Below are 16,357 nucleotides of genomic sequence, written 5' to 3'. Positions count from 1 at the left end.
CAGCCTCTTTAACAAATGGTGCTGGGAGAACTGGACAGCAACATGCAGAAGGTTGAAACTAGACCACTTTCTCACACCATTCACAAAAATAAACTCAAAATGGATAAAGGACCTAAATGTGAGACAGGAAACCATCAAAACCTTAGAGGAGAAAGCAGGAAAAGACCTCTCTGACCTCAGCCGTAGCAATCTCTTACTCGACACATCCCCAAAGGCAAGGGAATTAAAAGCAAAAGTGAATTACTGGGACCTTATGAAGATAAAAAGCTTCTGCACAGCAAAGGGAACAACCAACAAAACGAAAAGGCAACCAACGGAATGGGAAAAGATATTCGCAAATGACATATCGGACAAAGGGCTAGTATCCAAAATCTATAAAGAGCTCACCAAACTCCACACCCGAAAAACAAATAACCCAGTGAAGAAATGGGCAGAAAACATGAATAGACACTTCTCCAAAGAAGACATCCGGATGGCCAACAGGCACACGAAAAGATGTTCAGCGTCGCTCCTTATCAGGGAAATACAAATGAAAACCACACTCAGGTATCACCTCACGCCAGTCAGAGTGGCCAAAATGAACAAATCAGGAGACTATAGATGCTGGAGAGGATGTGGAGAAACGGGAACCCTCTTGCACTGTTGGTGGGAATGCAAAGTGGTGCAGCCGCTCTGGAAAGCAGTGTGGAGGTTCCTCAGAAAATTAAAAATAGACCTACCCTATGACCCAGCAATAGCACTGCTAGGAATTTAGCCAAGGGATACAGGAGTACTGATGCATAGGGCCACTTGTGCCCCAATGTTCATAGCAGCACTCTCAACAATAGCCAAATTATGGAAAGAGCCTAAATGTCCATCAACTGATGAATGGATAAAGAAATTGTGGTTTATATACACAATGGAATATTACGTGGCAATGAGAAAAAATAAAATATGGCCTTTTGTAGCAACGTGGATGGAACTGGAGAGTGTGATGCTAAGTGAAATAAGCCATACAGAGAAAGACAGATACCATATGGTTTCACTCTTATGTGGATCCTGAGAAACTTCACAGGAACCCATGGGGGAGGGGAAGGAAAAAAAAAAGAGGTTAGAATGGGAGAGAGCCAAAGCATAAGAGACTGTTAAAAACTGAGAACAAACTGAGGGTTGATGGGGGGTGGGAGGGAGGAGAGGGTGGGTGATGGGTATTGAGGAGGGCACCTTTTGGGATGAGCACTGGGTGTTGTATGGAAACCAATTTGTCAATAAATTTCATATATTAAAAAAATAAATAAATAAATAAAATAAAAATAAAAAAACTAAAAAAAAAAAGAAAAGCAACATATTTCTGTATGTTGATTTTGCATCCTGTGACTTTGCTAAATTCGCGTATGAATCTGAGCAGTTTTTTTTTTTTGAGGAGTCTTTCAGGTTTTCTATATATAGTATCATGTCATCTGCAAATAGTGAAAATTTTACTTCTTCCTTCCCTATTTAGATGCATAGTATTCCTTTCGTTGTCTGATTGCTGTGGTGATGACTTACAGTACTATATTAAAAACTAATGGTGAGAGTGGACATCCCTGTCTTGTTCCTAACCATATACATAAAGTTCTCAGTTTTTTCCCATTGAGTTTGATGTTGGATGTGGGGTATTTGTATATGGCCTTAATCATATTGAGGTATGTTCCCTCTAAATCTATTTTGTGGAGGGTTTTTATCATGAATGGATGTTGTATTTTGTCAAATGCATTTTCTGCATCTATTCAATGATCATATGGTTCTTATCCTTTATTTTGTTAATGTGGTGTATCACGTTGATTGATTTGAGAATATTGAACCACCCTTGCATCCCAGGAACAAATCCCACTTGACCATGGTGAATAATTTTTTAAAATGTTGTTGGATTTGGTTTGCTAGTATTTAATTGAGAATTTTTGCATCTGTATTCATCAGGGATACTGGCATGTAGTTCTTTTTTTTTTAGTAGTGTCTCAATCTGGTTTTGATATCAGGATAATGTGGGCCTTATAGAATGAATTTGGAAGTTTTCCTTCCTATTCTATTTTTTAAAACAGTTTGAGAAAAATAGGTATTAACTCTTCTTTAAATATTTGGTAAAATTTGCGTATGAAGCCATCTGGTCCTCCACTTTGGTTTGTTTCCAGTTTTTTTTTTTTTTTTTTGCATTTTTTGTGAGTTTTTTTGTTTGTTTTTGTTCATTTTTTGTTACTGATTCAAGTTCTTTGCTGTTTATTGGTCTGTTCAAGTTTTCTATTTCTTTCTATTTACATTTTGGTAGTTTGTATGTTTCTATAAATGTATCTATTTCTTCCAGGTAGTGCAGATTGTTGACCTAAATTTTTTCATAATGTCCTGTTGTAATTATTTGGATTTCTGTAATATTAGTTGTCTTCATCCTCTCTCATTTGTGATTTTATTTATTTGGGTCTTTTTTTCTTTTTGATAAGTCTGGCTAGGTGTTTATCAATTTTATTGACTTTTTCAAAGAACCAGCTCCTGGTATTATCGACCTATTCTATTGTTTTCTTAGTTGCTATATGATTTATTTCTGCTCTAATCTTTATTATTTCCTTCCTCTTGCTGCCTTTAGCCTTCTTTTGTTGTTCTTTTTCTAGCTCCTTTAGGTGTATGGTTAGGTTTTGATGTGAGATTTTTCTTGCTTCTTGACGTAGGCATACTTCCCTCTTATACCTGCTTTTGCAGTCACAAAGGTTTTGGGCCATGGTGTTTTATTTTCTTTTGTTTCCATGTATTTTTTAATTTCTTCTTTGATTTCCTGGTTTACCCATTAATTGCTAAGTAGCATGCTGTTTAACCTACATGTATTTGTGGTCTTTCTTGATCCTTTCTTATGGTTGACTTCTACTTTCATAGCATTGTGGTCAATAAAGTTACATGAAGTTGCATGGTATGACTTCAATATTTTTTTATTTGTTGAGGCCTGCTTTATGACCTAGTATGTGATCTAGTCTGGAGAATTTCCTATGTGTGCTTGAAAAGAATGTGTATGGGTGATGGGTATTGGGGAGGGCACCTTTTGGGATGAGCACTGGGTGTTGTATGGAAACCATTTTGACAATAAATTTCATATATTGAAAAAAAAAGAAAAGAATGTGTATGCTGTTGTTTCAGGATGGAACGTTCTGAATATATCTGTTAAGTCCATCAGGTCCAGTGTGTCATTCAAAGCCATTGTTTCCTGGTTTATTTTCTGTACAGATGTTCTGTCCATTAATGTAAGTGGGGTGTTAAAGTCCTCTACTCGTATTGTTTTATTATGATTTAGTTCCTTTATGTTTTTTATTAACCGTTTTATATATTTGGGTGTTTTCATGTTGGGTGCATAAATACTTACAATTTTTGGATCATCTTTTTGGATTGTCCTGTTTATGATTATATAGTGCCCTTCTTCATTTCTTGTTACAGTCTGTTTTAATGTCTAGTTTGTCTCATATAAGTATTTCTTCTCCAGCTTTCTTTTTTTTTTTAATGTTTATTTTTGAGAGAGAGAGATAGAGCACAAGAAGGGGAGGGGCATAGAGAGGGAGACACAGAAAGTGAAGCAGACTCCAGGCTCTGAGCTGTCAGCCCAGAGCCCAATGTGGGGCTTGAACGCACAAGTCATGAGATCATGACCAGAGCCAAAGTTGGACACTCAACCAACTGAGCCACCCAGGCACCCCTCCAGCTTTTTTTTTTGACAGAAATTTGTATGATAAATTTTTCTCCATCTTCTCACTTTCCATCTGCAGGTGTCTTTAGGTCTAAAATGAGTTTCTTGTAGGCAGCATATAGATAGGTCTTGTATTTTATCCATTCTGACAACCTATGTCCTTTGATTGGAGTGTTTAGTCCATTTACATTCATAGTAATTTTGATATATATGTATTTAGTGCAGTTTATTACTTGTTTTATCATTGTGTCTAGAGTATCTCTGATCCTTTCTTGTCTTTGTCACTTTTGGTCTTTTCTTTCCACTCATAGAACCCCTTTAATATTTCTTGCAGGTATGGTTTAGTGGTCATGAACTCCTTTAGTGTTTGTTTTTCTGGGACACTCTTTTTTTCTCCTTCTATTCTGAATGATAGCCTTGCTGAATAGAGTATTCTTGGCAGCAGATTTCTCCCATTCAGCATTCCGAATGTATTATGACAGTCCCTTTTGACTTGCAAAGTTTCTGTTGAGAAATCTCCAGTTAGCCTTATGGGTTTTCTCTGGTAAGTTAAGGACTTTGTTGCTTTTAAGATTTTTTTTTATCACTGTATTTTGCAAAAATTTTTTTTTGTGATGAGTTTTTATTTTATTTTTTTTTATTTTTTTTTAAAGTTAAAAAAAATTTACTTTTTTTTCTTTTTTTTTAATTTATTTATTCTTTATTTTTTTTATGAAATTTATTGACAAATTGGTTTCCATACAACACCCAGTGCTCATCCCAAAAGGTGCCCTCCTCAATACCCATCACCCACCCTCTCCTCCCTCCCACCCCCCATCAACCCTCAGTTTGTTCTCAGTTTTTAACAGTCTCTTATGCTTTGGCTCTCTCCCATTCTAACCTCTTTTTTTTTCCTTCCCCTCCCCCATGGGTTCCTGTGAAGTTTCTCAGGATCCACATAAGAGTGAAACCATATGGTATCTGTCTTTCTCTGTATGGCTTATTTCACTTAGCATCACACTCTCCAGTTCCATCCACGTTGCTACAAAAGGCCATATTTCATTTTTTCTCATTGCCACGTAATATTCCATTGTGTATATAAACCACAATTTCTTTATCCATTCATCAGTTGATGGACATTTAGGCTCTTTCCATAATTTGGCTATTGTTGAGAGTGCTGCTATGAACATTGGGGCACAAGTGGCCCTATGCATCAGTACTCCTGTATCCCTTGGCTAAATTCCTAGCAGTGCTATTGCTGGGTCATAGGGTAGGTCTATTTTTAATTTTCTGAGGAACCTCCACACTGTTTTCCAGAGCGGCTGCACCACTTTGCATTCCCACCAACAGTGCAAGAGGGTTCCCGTTTCTCCACATCCTCTCCAGCATCTATAGTCTCCTGATTTGTTCATTTTGGCCACTCTGACTGGCGTGAGGTGATACCTGAGTGTGGTTTTCATTTGTATTTCCCTGATAAGGAGCGACGCTGAACATCTTTTCGTGTGCCTGTTGGCCATCCGGATGTCTTCTTTGGAGAAGTGTCTATTCATGTTTTCTGCCCATTTCTTCACTGGGTTATTTGTTTTTCGGGTGTGGAGTTTGGTGAGCTCTTTATAGATTTTGGATACTAGCCCTTTGTCCGATATGTCATTTGCGAATATCTTTTCCCATTCCGTTGGTTGCCTTTTCGTTTTGTTGGTTGTTCCCTTTGCTGTGCAGAAGCTTTTTATCTTCATAAGGTCCCAGTAATTCACTTTTGCTTTTAATTCCCTTGCCTTTGGGGATGTGTTGAGTAAGAGATTGCTACGGCTGAGGTCAGAGAGGTCTTTTCCTGCTTTCTCCTCTAAGGTTTTGATGGTTTCCTGTCTCACATTTAGGTCCTTTATCCATTTTGAGTTTATTTTTGTGAATGGTGTGAGAAAGTGGTCTAGTTTCAACCTTCTGCATGTTGCTGTCCAGTTCTCCCAGCACCATTTGTTAAAGAGGCTGTCTTTTTTCCATTGGATGTTCTTTCCTGCTTTGTCAAAGATGAGTTGGCCATACGTTTGTGGGTCTAGTTCTGGGGTTTCTATTCTATTCCATTGGTCTATGTGTCTGTTTTTGTGCCAATACCATGCTGTCTTGATGATGACAGCTTTGTAGTAGAGGCTAAAGTCTGGGATTGTGATGCCTCCTGCTTTGGTCTTCTTCTTCAAAATTCCTTTGGCTATTCGGGGCCTTTTGTGGTTCCATATGAATTTTAGGATTCCTTGTTCTAGCTTCGAGAAGAATGCTGGTGTAATTTTGATTGGGATTGCATTGAATGTGTAGATAGCTTTGGGTAGTATTGACATTTTGACAATATTTATTTTTCCAATCCATGAGCAGGGAATGTCTTTCCATTTCTTTAAATCTTCTTCAATTTCCTTCATAAGCTTTCTATAGTTTTCAGCATACAGATCCTTTACATTTTTGGTTAGATTTATTCCTAGGTATTTTATGCTTCTTGGTGCAATTGTGAATGGGATCAGTTTCTTCATTTGTCTTTCTGTTGCTTCATTGTTAGTGTATAAGAATGCAACTGATTTCTGTACATTGATTTTGTTTCCTGCACCTTTGCTGAATTCATGTATCAGTTCTAGGAGACTTTTGGTGGAGTCTATCGGATTTTCCATGTATAATATCATGTCATCTGCAAAAAGCGAAAGCTTGACTTCATCTTTGCCAATTTTGATGCCTTTGATTTCCTTTTGTTGTCTGATTGCTGATGCTAGAACTTCCAGCACTATGTTAAACAGCAGCGGTGAGAGTGGGCATCCTTGTCGTGTTCCTGATCTCAGGGAAAAAGCTCTCAGTTTTTCCCCGTTGAGGATGATGTTAGCTGTAGGCTTTTCATAAATGACTTTTATGATCTTTAAGTATGTTCCTTCTATCCCGACTTTCTCAAGGGTTTTTATTAAGAAACTGTGCTGGATTTTGTCGAAGGCCTTTTCTGCATCGATTGACAGGATCATATGGTTCTTCTCTTTTTTTTTTGTTAATGTGATGTATCACGTTGATTGATTTGCGAATGTTGAACCAGCCCTGCATCCCAGGAATGAATACCACTTGATCATGGTGAATAATTCTTTTTATATGCCGATGAATTCGATTTGCTAGTATCGTATTGAGAATTTTTGCATCCATATTCATCAGGGATATTGGCCTGTAGTTCTCTTTTTTTACTGGGTCTCTGTCTGGTTTAGGAATCAAAGTAATACTGGCTTCATAGAATGAGTCTGGAAGTTTTCCTTCCCTTTCTGTTTCTTGGAATAGCTTGAGAAGGATAGGTATTATCTCTGCTTTAAACGTCTGGTAGAACTCCCCTGGGAAGCCATCTGGTCCTGGACTCTTATTTGTTGGGAGATTTTTGATAACCGATTCAATTTCTTCGCTGGTTATGGGTCTGTTCAAGCTTTCTATTTCCTCCTGATTGAGTTTTGGAAGAGTGTGGGTGTTCAGGAATTTGTCCATTTCTTCCAGGTTGTCCAATTTGTTGGCATATAATTTTTCATAGTATTCCCTGATAATTGTTTGTATCTCTGAGGGATTGGTTGTAATAATTCCATTTTAATTCATGATTTTATCTATTTGGGTCCTCTCCCTTTTCTTTTTGAGAAGCCTGGCTAGAGGTTTGTCAATTTTGTTTATTTTTTCAAAAAAACAACTCTTGGTTTCGTTGATCTGCTCTACCGTTTTTTTTTAGATTCTATATTGTTTATTTCTGCTCTGATCTTTATGATTTCTCTTCTTCTTCTGGGTTTAGGCTGCCTTTGCTGTTCTGCTTCTATTTCCTTTAGGTGTGCTGTTAGATTTTGTATTTGGGATTTTTCTTGTTTCTTGAGATAGGCCTAGATTGCAATGTATTTTCCTCTCAGGACTGCCTTTGCTGCGTCCCAAAGCGTTTGGATTGTTGTATTTTCATTTTTGTTTGTTTCCATATATTTTTTAATTTCTTCTCTAATTGCCTGGTTGACCCACTCATTCGTTAGTAGGGTGTTCTTTAACCTCCATGCTTTTGGAGGTTTTCCAGACTTTTTTCTGTGGTTGATTTCAAGCTTCATAGCATTGTGGTCTGAAAGTAAGCATGGTATAATTTCAATTCTTGTAAACTTATGAAGGGCTGTTTTGTGACCCAGTATATGATCTATCTTGGAGAATGTTCCATGTGCACTCGAAAAGAAAGTATATTCTGTTGCTTTGGGATGCAGAGTTCTAAATATATCTGTCAAGTCCATCTGATCCAATGTCTCATTCAGGGCCCTTGTTTCTTTATTGACCGTGTGTCTAGATGATCTATCCATTTCTGTAAGTGGAGTGTTAAAGTCCCCTGCAATTACCACATTCTTCTCAATAAGGTTGCTTATGTTTATGAGTAATTGTTTTATATATTTGGGGGCTCCGGTATTCGGCGCATAGATATTTATAATTGTTAGCTCTTCCTGATGGATAGACCCTGTAGCTATTATATAATGTCCTTCTTCATCTCTTGTTACAGCCTTTAATTTAAAGTCTAGTATGTCTGATATACGTATGGCTACTCCAGCTTTCTTTTGGCTTCCAGTAGCATGATAAATAGTTCTCCATCCCCTCACTCTCAATCTAAAGGTGTCCTCAGGTCTAAAATGAGTCTCTTGTAGACAGCAAATAGATGGGTCTTGTTTTTTTATCCATTCTGATACCCTATGTCTTTTGGTTGGCGCATTTAATCCATTTACATTCAGTGTTATTATAGAAAGATACGGGTTTAGAGTCATTGTGATGTCTGTATGTTTTATGCTTGTAGTGATGTCTCTGGGACTTTGTTTCACAGGGTCCCCCTTAGGACCTCTTGTAGGGCTGGTTTAGTGGTGACAAATTCCTTCAGTTTTTGTTTGTTTGGGAAGACCTTTATCTCTCCTTCTATTCTGAATGACAGACTTGCTGGATAAAGGATTCTTGGCTGCATATTTTTTCTGTCTAGCACCCTGAAAATCTCGTGCCAATTCTTTCTGGCCAGCCAAGTTTCAAAAGAGAGATCAGTCATGAGTCTTATAGGTCTCCCTTTATATGTGAGGGCACGTTTACCCCTTGCTGCTTTCAGAATTTTCTCTTTATCCTTGTATTTTGCCAGTTTCACTATGATATGTCGTGCAGAAGATCGATTCAAGTTACGTCTGAAGGGAGTTCTCTGTGCCTCTTGGATTTCAATGCCTTTTTCCTTCCCCAGTTCAGGGAAGTTCTCAGCTATAATTTCTTCAAGTACCCCTTCAGCACCTTTCCCTCTCTCTTCCTCCTCTGGGATACCAATTATGCGTATATTATTTCTTTTTAGTGTATCGCTTAGTTCTCTAATTTTCCCCTCATACTCCTGGATTTTTTTATCTCTCTTTTTCTCAGCTTCCTCTTTTTCCATAACTTTATCTTCTAGTTCACCTATTCTCTCCTCTGCCTCTTCAAGCCGAGCTGTGGTGGTTTCCATTTTGTTATGCATTTCGTTTAAAGCGTTTTTCAGCTCCTCGTGACTGTTCCTTAGTCCCTTGATCTCTGTAGCAAGAGATTCTCTGCTGTCCTCTATACTGTTTTCAAGCCCAGCGATTAATTTTATGACTATTATTCTAAATTCACTTTCTGTTATATTATTTAAGTCCTTTTTGATCAGCTCATTAGCTCTTGTTATTTCCTGGAGATTCTTCTGAGGGGAATTCTTCCGCTTGGTCATTTTGGATAGTCCCTGGCATGGTGAGGACCTTCAGGGCACTTCCCCTGTGCTGTGGTGTATAACTGGAGTTGGTGGACGGGGCCGCAGTCAGACCTGATGTCTGCCCCCAGCCCACCGCTGGGACCACAGTCAGACTAGTGTGTGCCTTCTCTTCCCCTCTCCTAGGGGCGGGATTCACTGTGGGGTGTTGTGGCTCCTCTGGGCTACTTGCACCCTGCCAGGCTTGTGATGCTGGGGATCTGGCATATTAGCTGGGGTGGGTAGGCAAGGTGCACAGGGGCAGGAGGGGCAGGCTTAGCTCGCTTCTCCTTAGGTGATCCACTTCAGGAGGGGCCCTGTGGCAGCGGGAGGGAGTCAGATCCGCTGCCGGAGGTTTGGCTCCGCAGAAGGGCAGAGTTGGGTGTTTGCGGGAAGCGAGCAAGTTCCCTGGCAGGAACTGGTTCTCTTTGGGATTTTGGCTGGGGGATGGGTGGGGAGATGGCGCTGGTGAGCGCCTTTGTTCCCCACCAAACTGAGCTCTGTTGTCAGGGGGCTCAGCAGCTCTCCCTCCCTTTGTCCTCAAGCCTTCCCGCTTTCCGAACAGAGCTGTTAACTTATGACCTCCCAGACGCTAAGTCGCGCTTGTTGTGGGAACACAGTCCGTCAGGCCCCTCCGCTTTTGCCAGCCAGACTCGGGGGCTCTGCTTGGCCGGCGAGCCACCCCTCCACCCCGGCTCCCTCCCACCAGTTCGTGGAGCGCGCACCGCCTCGCCGCCCTTCCTACCCTCTTCCGTGGGCCTCTCGTCTGCGTTTGGTTCCGGCGACTCAGTTCTGCTAATCCTCTGGCGGTTTTCTGGGTTTTAGGCAGGTGTAGATGGAATCTAAGTGATCAGCAGGACGTGTGGTGAGCCCAGCGTCCTCCTAAGCTGCCATCTTGCCTCTCTTTGTGTGTATTTTGCAAAATTTATTATGATATGTCATGGTGTTGACTTGTTATTGTTGATTTGTATGGGTATTCTCTGTGCCTCCTATATCTCAATGTCTGTTTCTTTCCCCAAATGGGGCAAATTTTCAGCTATTATTAAAAATAAATTTTCTGCCTTCTTTTCTCTCCTTCTCGGACTCCTATGATATCAGTGTTTTTACATTTGATGGAGTCACTGAGTTCTCTAAGTCTATTCTTATGGTGCATAAGTCTTTTTCCTTTTGTGCAGCTTCATTATTTTCCATTATTTTGTCTTCTAGGTCACTGAGTAACCCTCTGCTTCTTGTAGGCCGCTCTCCATTGCATTAAGCCTTTTTCCGATCTTATTTATTGCATTCTTCATTTCTGATTGTTTTTTAATTCTTTTATCTCTGTGGTAATGGATTCCCTAATGTCTTCATCCTTTTCTCAAGCCCAGTGAGTATTCTTATGATCATTGCTTTAAATTCTCCAGCAGGCATGTTACCTATATCTGTTTCACTTAGATCTCTGGCTGTGGCCTTATCTTCTTCTTTCATTTATGATAGATTCCCCTGTCCTTCTATTTTGTCTCAGTCTCTGCCTATATGTGTGTGTAGAAAAGCCAGTTATTTCTCCTTGTCCTGAATATAATGGCTTTATGATGAGGAGGTCATGTAGTGCCCAGAGCCTGATGCTCAGGAAGTGTCTCTGGTGTGTGCTTCATGCACTCTACTGTTGTGTTTTGGCTGCTCTATCCTTCAGGCCAGTCGTCTGTGGAGGCTCTCCTTGCCTGCAGTGGGCAATATTTGGTCCCTGTCCTAAATGAGGTGAGTTTTAACTAGATGTGCTCTGGTCTGCTTGTGAAATGAGATCTGACACCACTTCCACCAAAACTGAGGCCCTGCAGAACTCTGGTCTGGAGATATATTCTGGGTTGGGGTTTTTTGTGGTCTTCTGGGGGAGGGGCCAGCTGTGCTGGGATTGAGGCAAACGTGACTGAGAAGTGCAGTCCCACCAGTGTGCAGGGGTATGGGGCTTGGTGTAAGCAAGTTGGCAGCCAATGTCAGCACTGCTCTGTTTCCTGCAGGTGGCTCTGTACTTATGCTGAGGGGTGGGGGAGATAAATGATGCCAGCCAGCTCCTTTGTTCCTGGACAGGCATCTCTGTGAATGCTGCCTCTCAGAGATGTGCTCTTAGAAGATTGAATAATATTACCCCTGTATGCCCCATTCTTCAGATCTTTGTTTCCATAGTATCTACCCCTGGGTTGTTTGCCTGCCTTCTCTCCAAAAGCAACACAGTACCCTCCGGGCTTTGCCTAGGCCAAGCTGCTGATCTTTAAACCACGAAGGTTTAAGCTCTGCTGTTTGCAAGAACTCATGAAATTCAGCCCCTCTCCTTTTCCAAGTCAATGGTTTTGGGGAAACATTCTCTTTGTGCATATCCCTGTGTGCTTTTCTCCCTCTCACCCTTCTCCGCAACCATGGTTCCCTCTTCTCTGCAGCAACTATGATCTGTTTCTTCCCTGAACCATGTCTTCCCATTTTCTACCTTCTTCCATGTGTCCCCTTCTCTCCCTTTAGTTGTGTAGTTGTTCTGTCAGTCTTCAATTCTATTTCTGGTGTATTTAGGATGATTTGCTAGTTATCTAGTTGTGTTCATGGGACAAGACATGCCTAGGGTCCTCCTATTCTGCTGCCATTTTCCTTTCTCCCTTTCAACACTTTTAAATCTCAAACTGCCAGGTACATTATTATGCAAGAAGTATAAATAAAGTGATTATCTGTACATTAAGCAAGCTGATTCGGAGTGTACTCTACTCCCCCAAAATGCTCGGGTTAGGAAAAAAAAAAACAAATATTTGTACCATAAATGACATTGCTTGTTAATTCCAAAGCCTCTTATTTTCTAGATACCCCATTCCTTTTTAGAAACACAGCAACACTGAAAGTACTTTAATAGTTATTTCAATTATGTACAGTGTAAAAACACGAGATAGGGTAATTTTGTGAGTAGCAAGACTCAAAGCATCCCATTAAAGCTGGATGATGTTGAGTTGCCATCACAGCTATCTAAGTCAAATACCTGCCAGTATTATAGATCAGATAATGCTTATAAATAAAATAATCTTATTTTATTGTACATCAGCCTGACTACTTTTAGAATGTGAATATCTCAACTGGTTACAAATGCTGTGGTATAACACACCAGTCCTTAAAGATCGGTAGATGTCTGCTGTCTCCGGGGATTAAACAAAAGGAAATATACTGGTGAATGAATACTCACCAATACAAGAGAAAGGGTCATTTGATCACCTTCACTTTTCAATCTTACAGATTATCCAGAAGTTTCATCATCTCTTGCTGTGGAAACAGAAACATAGCAGTTTACATATTTCCTGCATCTCTCAGGTCAGTATTCTGAAGGAGGCACATAGAGTGTTACTTGGACTGCTAAGAGGCAGTCTTGCAAGCAGTACTAGAAAAGAAATAAGTTCTTGCTCTGGTGAACAAGATGGTAAATGCTTCACTCTTGTATTATTCACATTAAGTAGAAGTTCTATATATAATTTATAAAGCTCGACTAATAACCCTTATAAAGTGTCTCCCTTTCTGTAGACATTACATAGAATTCATGTGCATAGCACTCTATCTCCACAGATTTTTTTAAGTTAAAGTAAATACCCATTTATTTACAACTTAAAATTAACAAATGCTAACATATTTTTTAATTTGGGCTCAAATTTTTGTAGATTAAAAAAATTGTTGCAACATTTTTACAGAAAAAGCACTGATTCTAAATATTTCCTTCAAAATGAAAACACAAACTTGTAGAAATATTTGCAAAACATATAACACACAAAATTTAACAACTTTAATTTACAAAAATCTTGCAAATAAGAAAGGGAGAAAATACAACCATTAGAAAATGGATAAACAATGCAATCATCAAATAAAAGTTAAAATGAAGAATAAACATAAAAATTGTCCAGCTTTACTAGAAATATAAATTAAATACCACAAAATATCAATTTTTGTCTACTAAAGCAGCCACTTTTTATTATTATAGTACCCAGTATTCGTAAAGACATGTTGAAACAAGTACTTTTATGTGCTGCTGATGTAAGTATAAAGTCATATGTCATTTTTATGGCAATTTAACAACATACATAAAAACCATAATATTTTCATAAAATTATATCTCATAATAAAATTTTATGAATGTATTTTAATGAAATTATCAGTGATCTGCACAACTATTCATTATGATATCATAATATCAGAAAATTGGAAACAAAATGAAATATCTACCAATAGAGGACTAGTGAAATAAATTGCTACATTATTATGATGAAATAGTTTGTACCATTAAAAGTAATTTTGAAGAATAATAGAGTTATGTTAAAAAGTTGTATGAGTGCAGTTTAATTTTAAAAGTATATTTGTTTTGTTTTGTTTTGTTTTTATTTTTTGAATATCAAATTTATTGTCAAATTAGTTTCCATACAACATCCAGTGCTCATCCCAAAAGGTGCCCTCCTCAATACCCATCACCCACCCTCCCCTCCCTCCTACCCCCCATCTACCCTCAGTTGTTCTCAGTTTTTAAGAGTCTCTTATGCTTTGGCCCTCTCCCTCTATAACCTCTTTTTTCTTCCTTCCACTCCCCCCTGGACTTCTGTTAAGTTTCTCAAGATCCACATAAGAGTGAAAACATATGGTATCTGTCTTTCTCTGTATGACTTATTTCACTTGGCATCACACTCTCCAGTTCCATCCACGTTGCTACAAAAGGCCATATTTCATTCTTTCTCATTGCCACGTAGTATTCCATTGTGTATGTAAACCACAATTTTTTTATCCATTCGTCAGTGGATGGACATTTAGGCTCTTTCCATAATTTAGCTATTGTTGAGAGTGCTGCTATAAACATTGCAGTACAATTGCCCCTATGCATCAGCCCTCCTGTATCCCTTGGTTAAATTCCTAGCAGTGCTATTGCTGGGTCATAGGGTAGATCTATTTTATATTTTTTGAGGAACTTCCACACTGTTTTCCAGAGCGGCTGCACCAGTTTGCATTCCCACCAACAGTGCAAGAGGGTTCCCGTTTCTGCATATCCTCTCCAGTATCTACAGTCTCCTGATTTGCTCATTTTAGCTACTCTGACTGGCGTGAGATTATATCTGAGTGTGGTTTTGATTTGTATTTCCCTGATGAGGAGCGACGTTGAGCATCTTTTCATGTGCCTGTTGGCCATCTGGATGTCTTCTTTAGAAAAGTGTCTATTCATGTTTTCTGCCCATTTCTTCACTGGGTTATTTGTTTTTCAGGTGTGGAGTTTGGTGAGTTCTTTATAGATTGTGGATACTGGCCCTTTGATATGTCATTTGGAAATGTCTTTTCCCTTTCTGTCGGTTGCCTTTTAGTTTTGTTGATTGTTTCCTTTGCTGTGCAGAAGTTTTTATCTTCATGAGGTCCTAATAGTTCATTTTTTCTTTTAATTCCGTTGCCATTGGAGATGTGTCAAGTAAGAAATGCTGTGGCTGAGGTCAGAGAGATTTCTCCCTACTTTCTCCTCTAGGATTTTGATGGTTTCCTGTCTCACATTCAGGTCCTTTATCCATTTTGAGTTTATTTTTGTGAATGGTGTGAGAAAGTGGTCTAGTTTCAACCTTCTGCATGTTGCTGTCTAGTTCTCCCAGCACCATTTGTTAAAGAGACTGTCTTTTTTTCCATTGGATACTCTTTCCTGCTTTGTCAAAGATTAGTTGGCCATACTTTTGTGGGTCTAATTCTGGGATTCCTATTCCATTCATTGGTCTATGTGTCTGTTTTTGTGCCAATACCATGCTGTCTTGATGATTACAGCTTTGTAGTAGAGGCTAAAGTCTGGGATTGTGATGCCTCCTGCTTTGGTCTTCTTCAAAATTACTTTGGTTATTCGGGGCCTTTTGTGGTTCCATATGAATTTTAGGATGGCTTGTTCTAGCTTCGAGAAGAATGCTGGTGTAATTTTGATTGGGATTGCATTGAATGTGTAGATAGCTTTGGGTAGTATTGACATTTTGACAATATGTATTCTTCCAATCCATGAGCATGGAATGTTTTTCCATTTCTTTATATATTCTTCAATTACCTTCATAAGCCTTCTATAGTTTTCAGCATACAGATCTTTTACGTCTTTAGTTAGGTTTATTCCTAGGTATTTTATGCTTCTTAGTGCAATTGTGAATGGGATCAGTATCCTTATTTGTCTTTCTGTTGCTCCATTATTAGTGTATAAGAATGCAACTGATTTCTGTACATTGATTTTGTATCATGCGACTTTGCTGAATTCATGTATCAGTTCTAGCAGACTTTTGGTGGAGTCTATCGAATTTTCCATGTATAATATCATGTCATCTGCAAAAAGTGAAAGCTTAACTTCCTCTTTGCCAATTTTGATGCCTTTGATTTCCTTTTGTTGTCTGATTGCTGATGCTAGCACTTCCAACACTGTTAAACAACGGCAGTGAGAGTGGGCATCCCTGTCGTGTTCCTGATCTCAGGGGGAAAGCTCTCAGTTTTTCCCCATTGAGGATGATGTTAGCTGTGGGCTTTTCATAAATGGCTTTGATGATGTTTAAGTAGGTTCCTTCTATCCAGACTTTCTCAAGGGTTTTTATTAAGAAAGGATGCTGAATTTTGTCAAATGCTTTTTCTGCATCGATTGACAGGATCATATGGTTCTTTTCTTTTATTAATGTGATGTATCACATTGATTGATTTGCAAATGTTGAACCAGCCCTGCATCCCAGGAATGAATCCCACTTGATCATGGTGAATAATGCGTTCTATATGCTGTTGAATTCGATTTGCTAATATCTTATTGAGAATTTTTGCATCCATATTCATCAGGGATATTGGCCTGTAGTTCTCTTTTTTTACTGGGTCTCTGTCTGCTTTAGGAATCAAAGTAATGATAGCTTCATGCAATGAGTCTGGAAGTTTTCCCTCCAATTCTATTTTTTGGAACAGCTTGAGAAGAATAGGTATTATCTCTGCTCTAAATG

General features: G+C 38.9%; 1 protein-coding gene across 4 annotated transcripts in view; it reads left to right on the top strand.

Moving 5' to 3' along the window:
• Positions 1-16,357, top strand: part of ZDHHC15 (zinc finger DHHC-type palmitoyltransferase 15) — a 357,936-nt gene that overhangs the window by 218,507 nt on the left and 123,072 nt on the right. For 3 of the 4 annotated variants that reach the window (XR_007149886.1, XM_047848206.1, XM_047848205.1), the window contains exon 11: positions 12,639-12,713. The exons of the other annotated variant lie outside the window; for it this stretch is intronic. Coding sequence is in view for 2 of the 3 variants with exons in the window: in XM_047848206.1 (XP_047704162.1) it covers positions 12,639-12,685 (47 nt within the window). In the remaining variant the exon portion in view is untranslated. The remainder of the gene's footprint in view (positions 1-12,638; positions 12,714-16,357) is intronic. 4 annotated transcript variants of the gene reach the window in all.

The sequence above is a fragment of the Prionailurus viverrinus genome, unplaced genomic scaffold (assembly GCF_022837055.1).
Source record: "Prionailurus viverrinus isolate Anna unplaced genomic scaffold, UM_Priviv_1.0 scaffold_55, whole genome shotgun sequence".
Taxonomy (NCBI): domain Eukaryota; kingdom Metazoa; phylum Chordata; class Mammalia; order Carnivora; family Felidae; genus Prionailurus; species Prionailurus viverrinus.
Note: the sequence above shows the minus strand (reverse complement) of the source record. Positions and strands in the feature narration are given on the sequence as shown.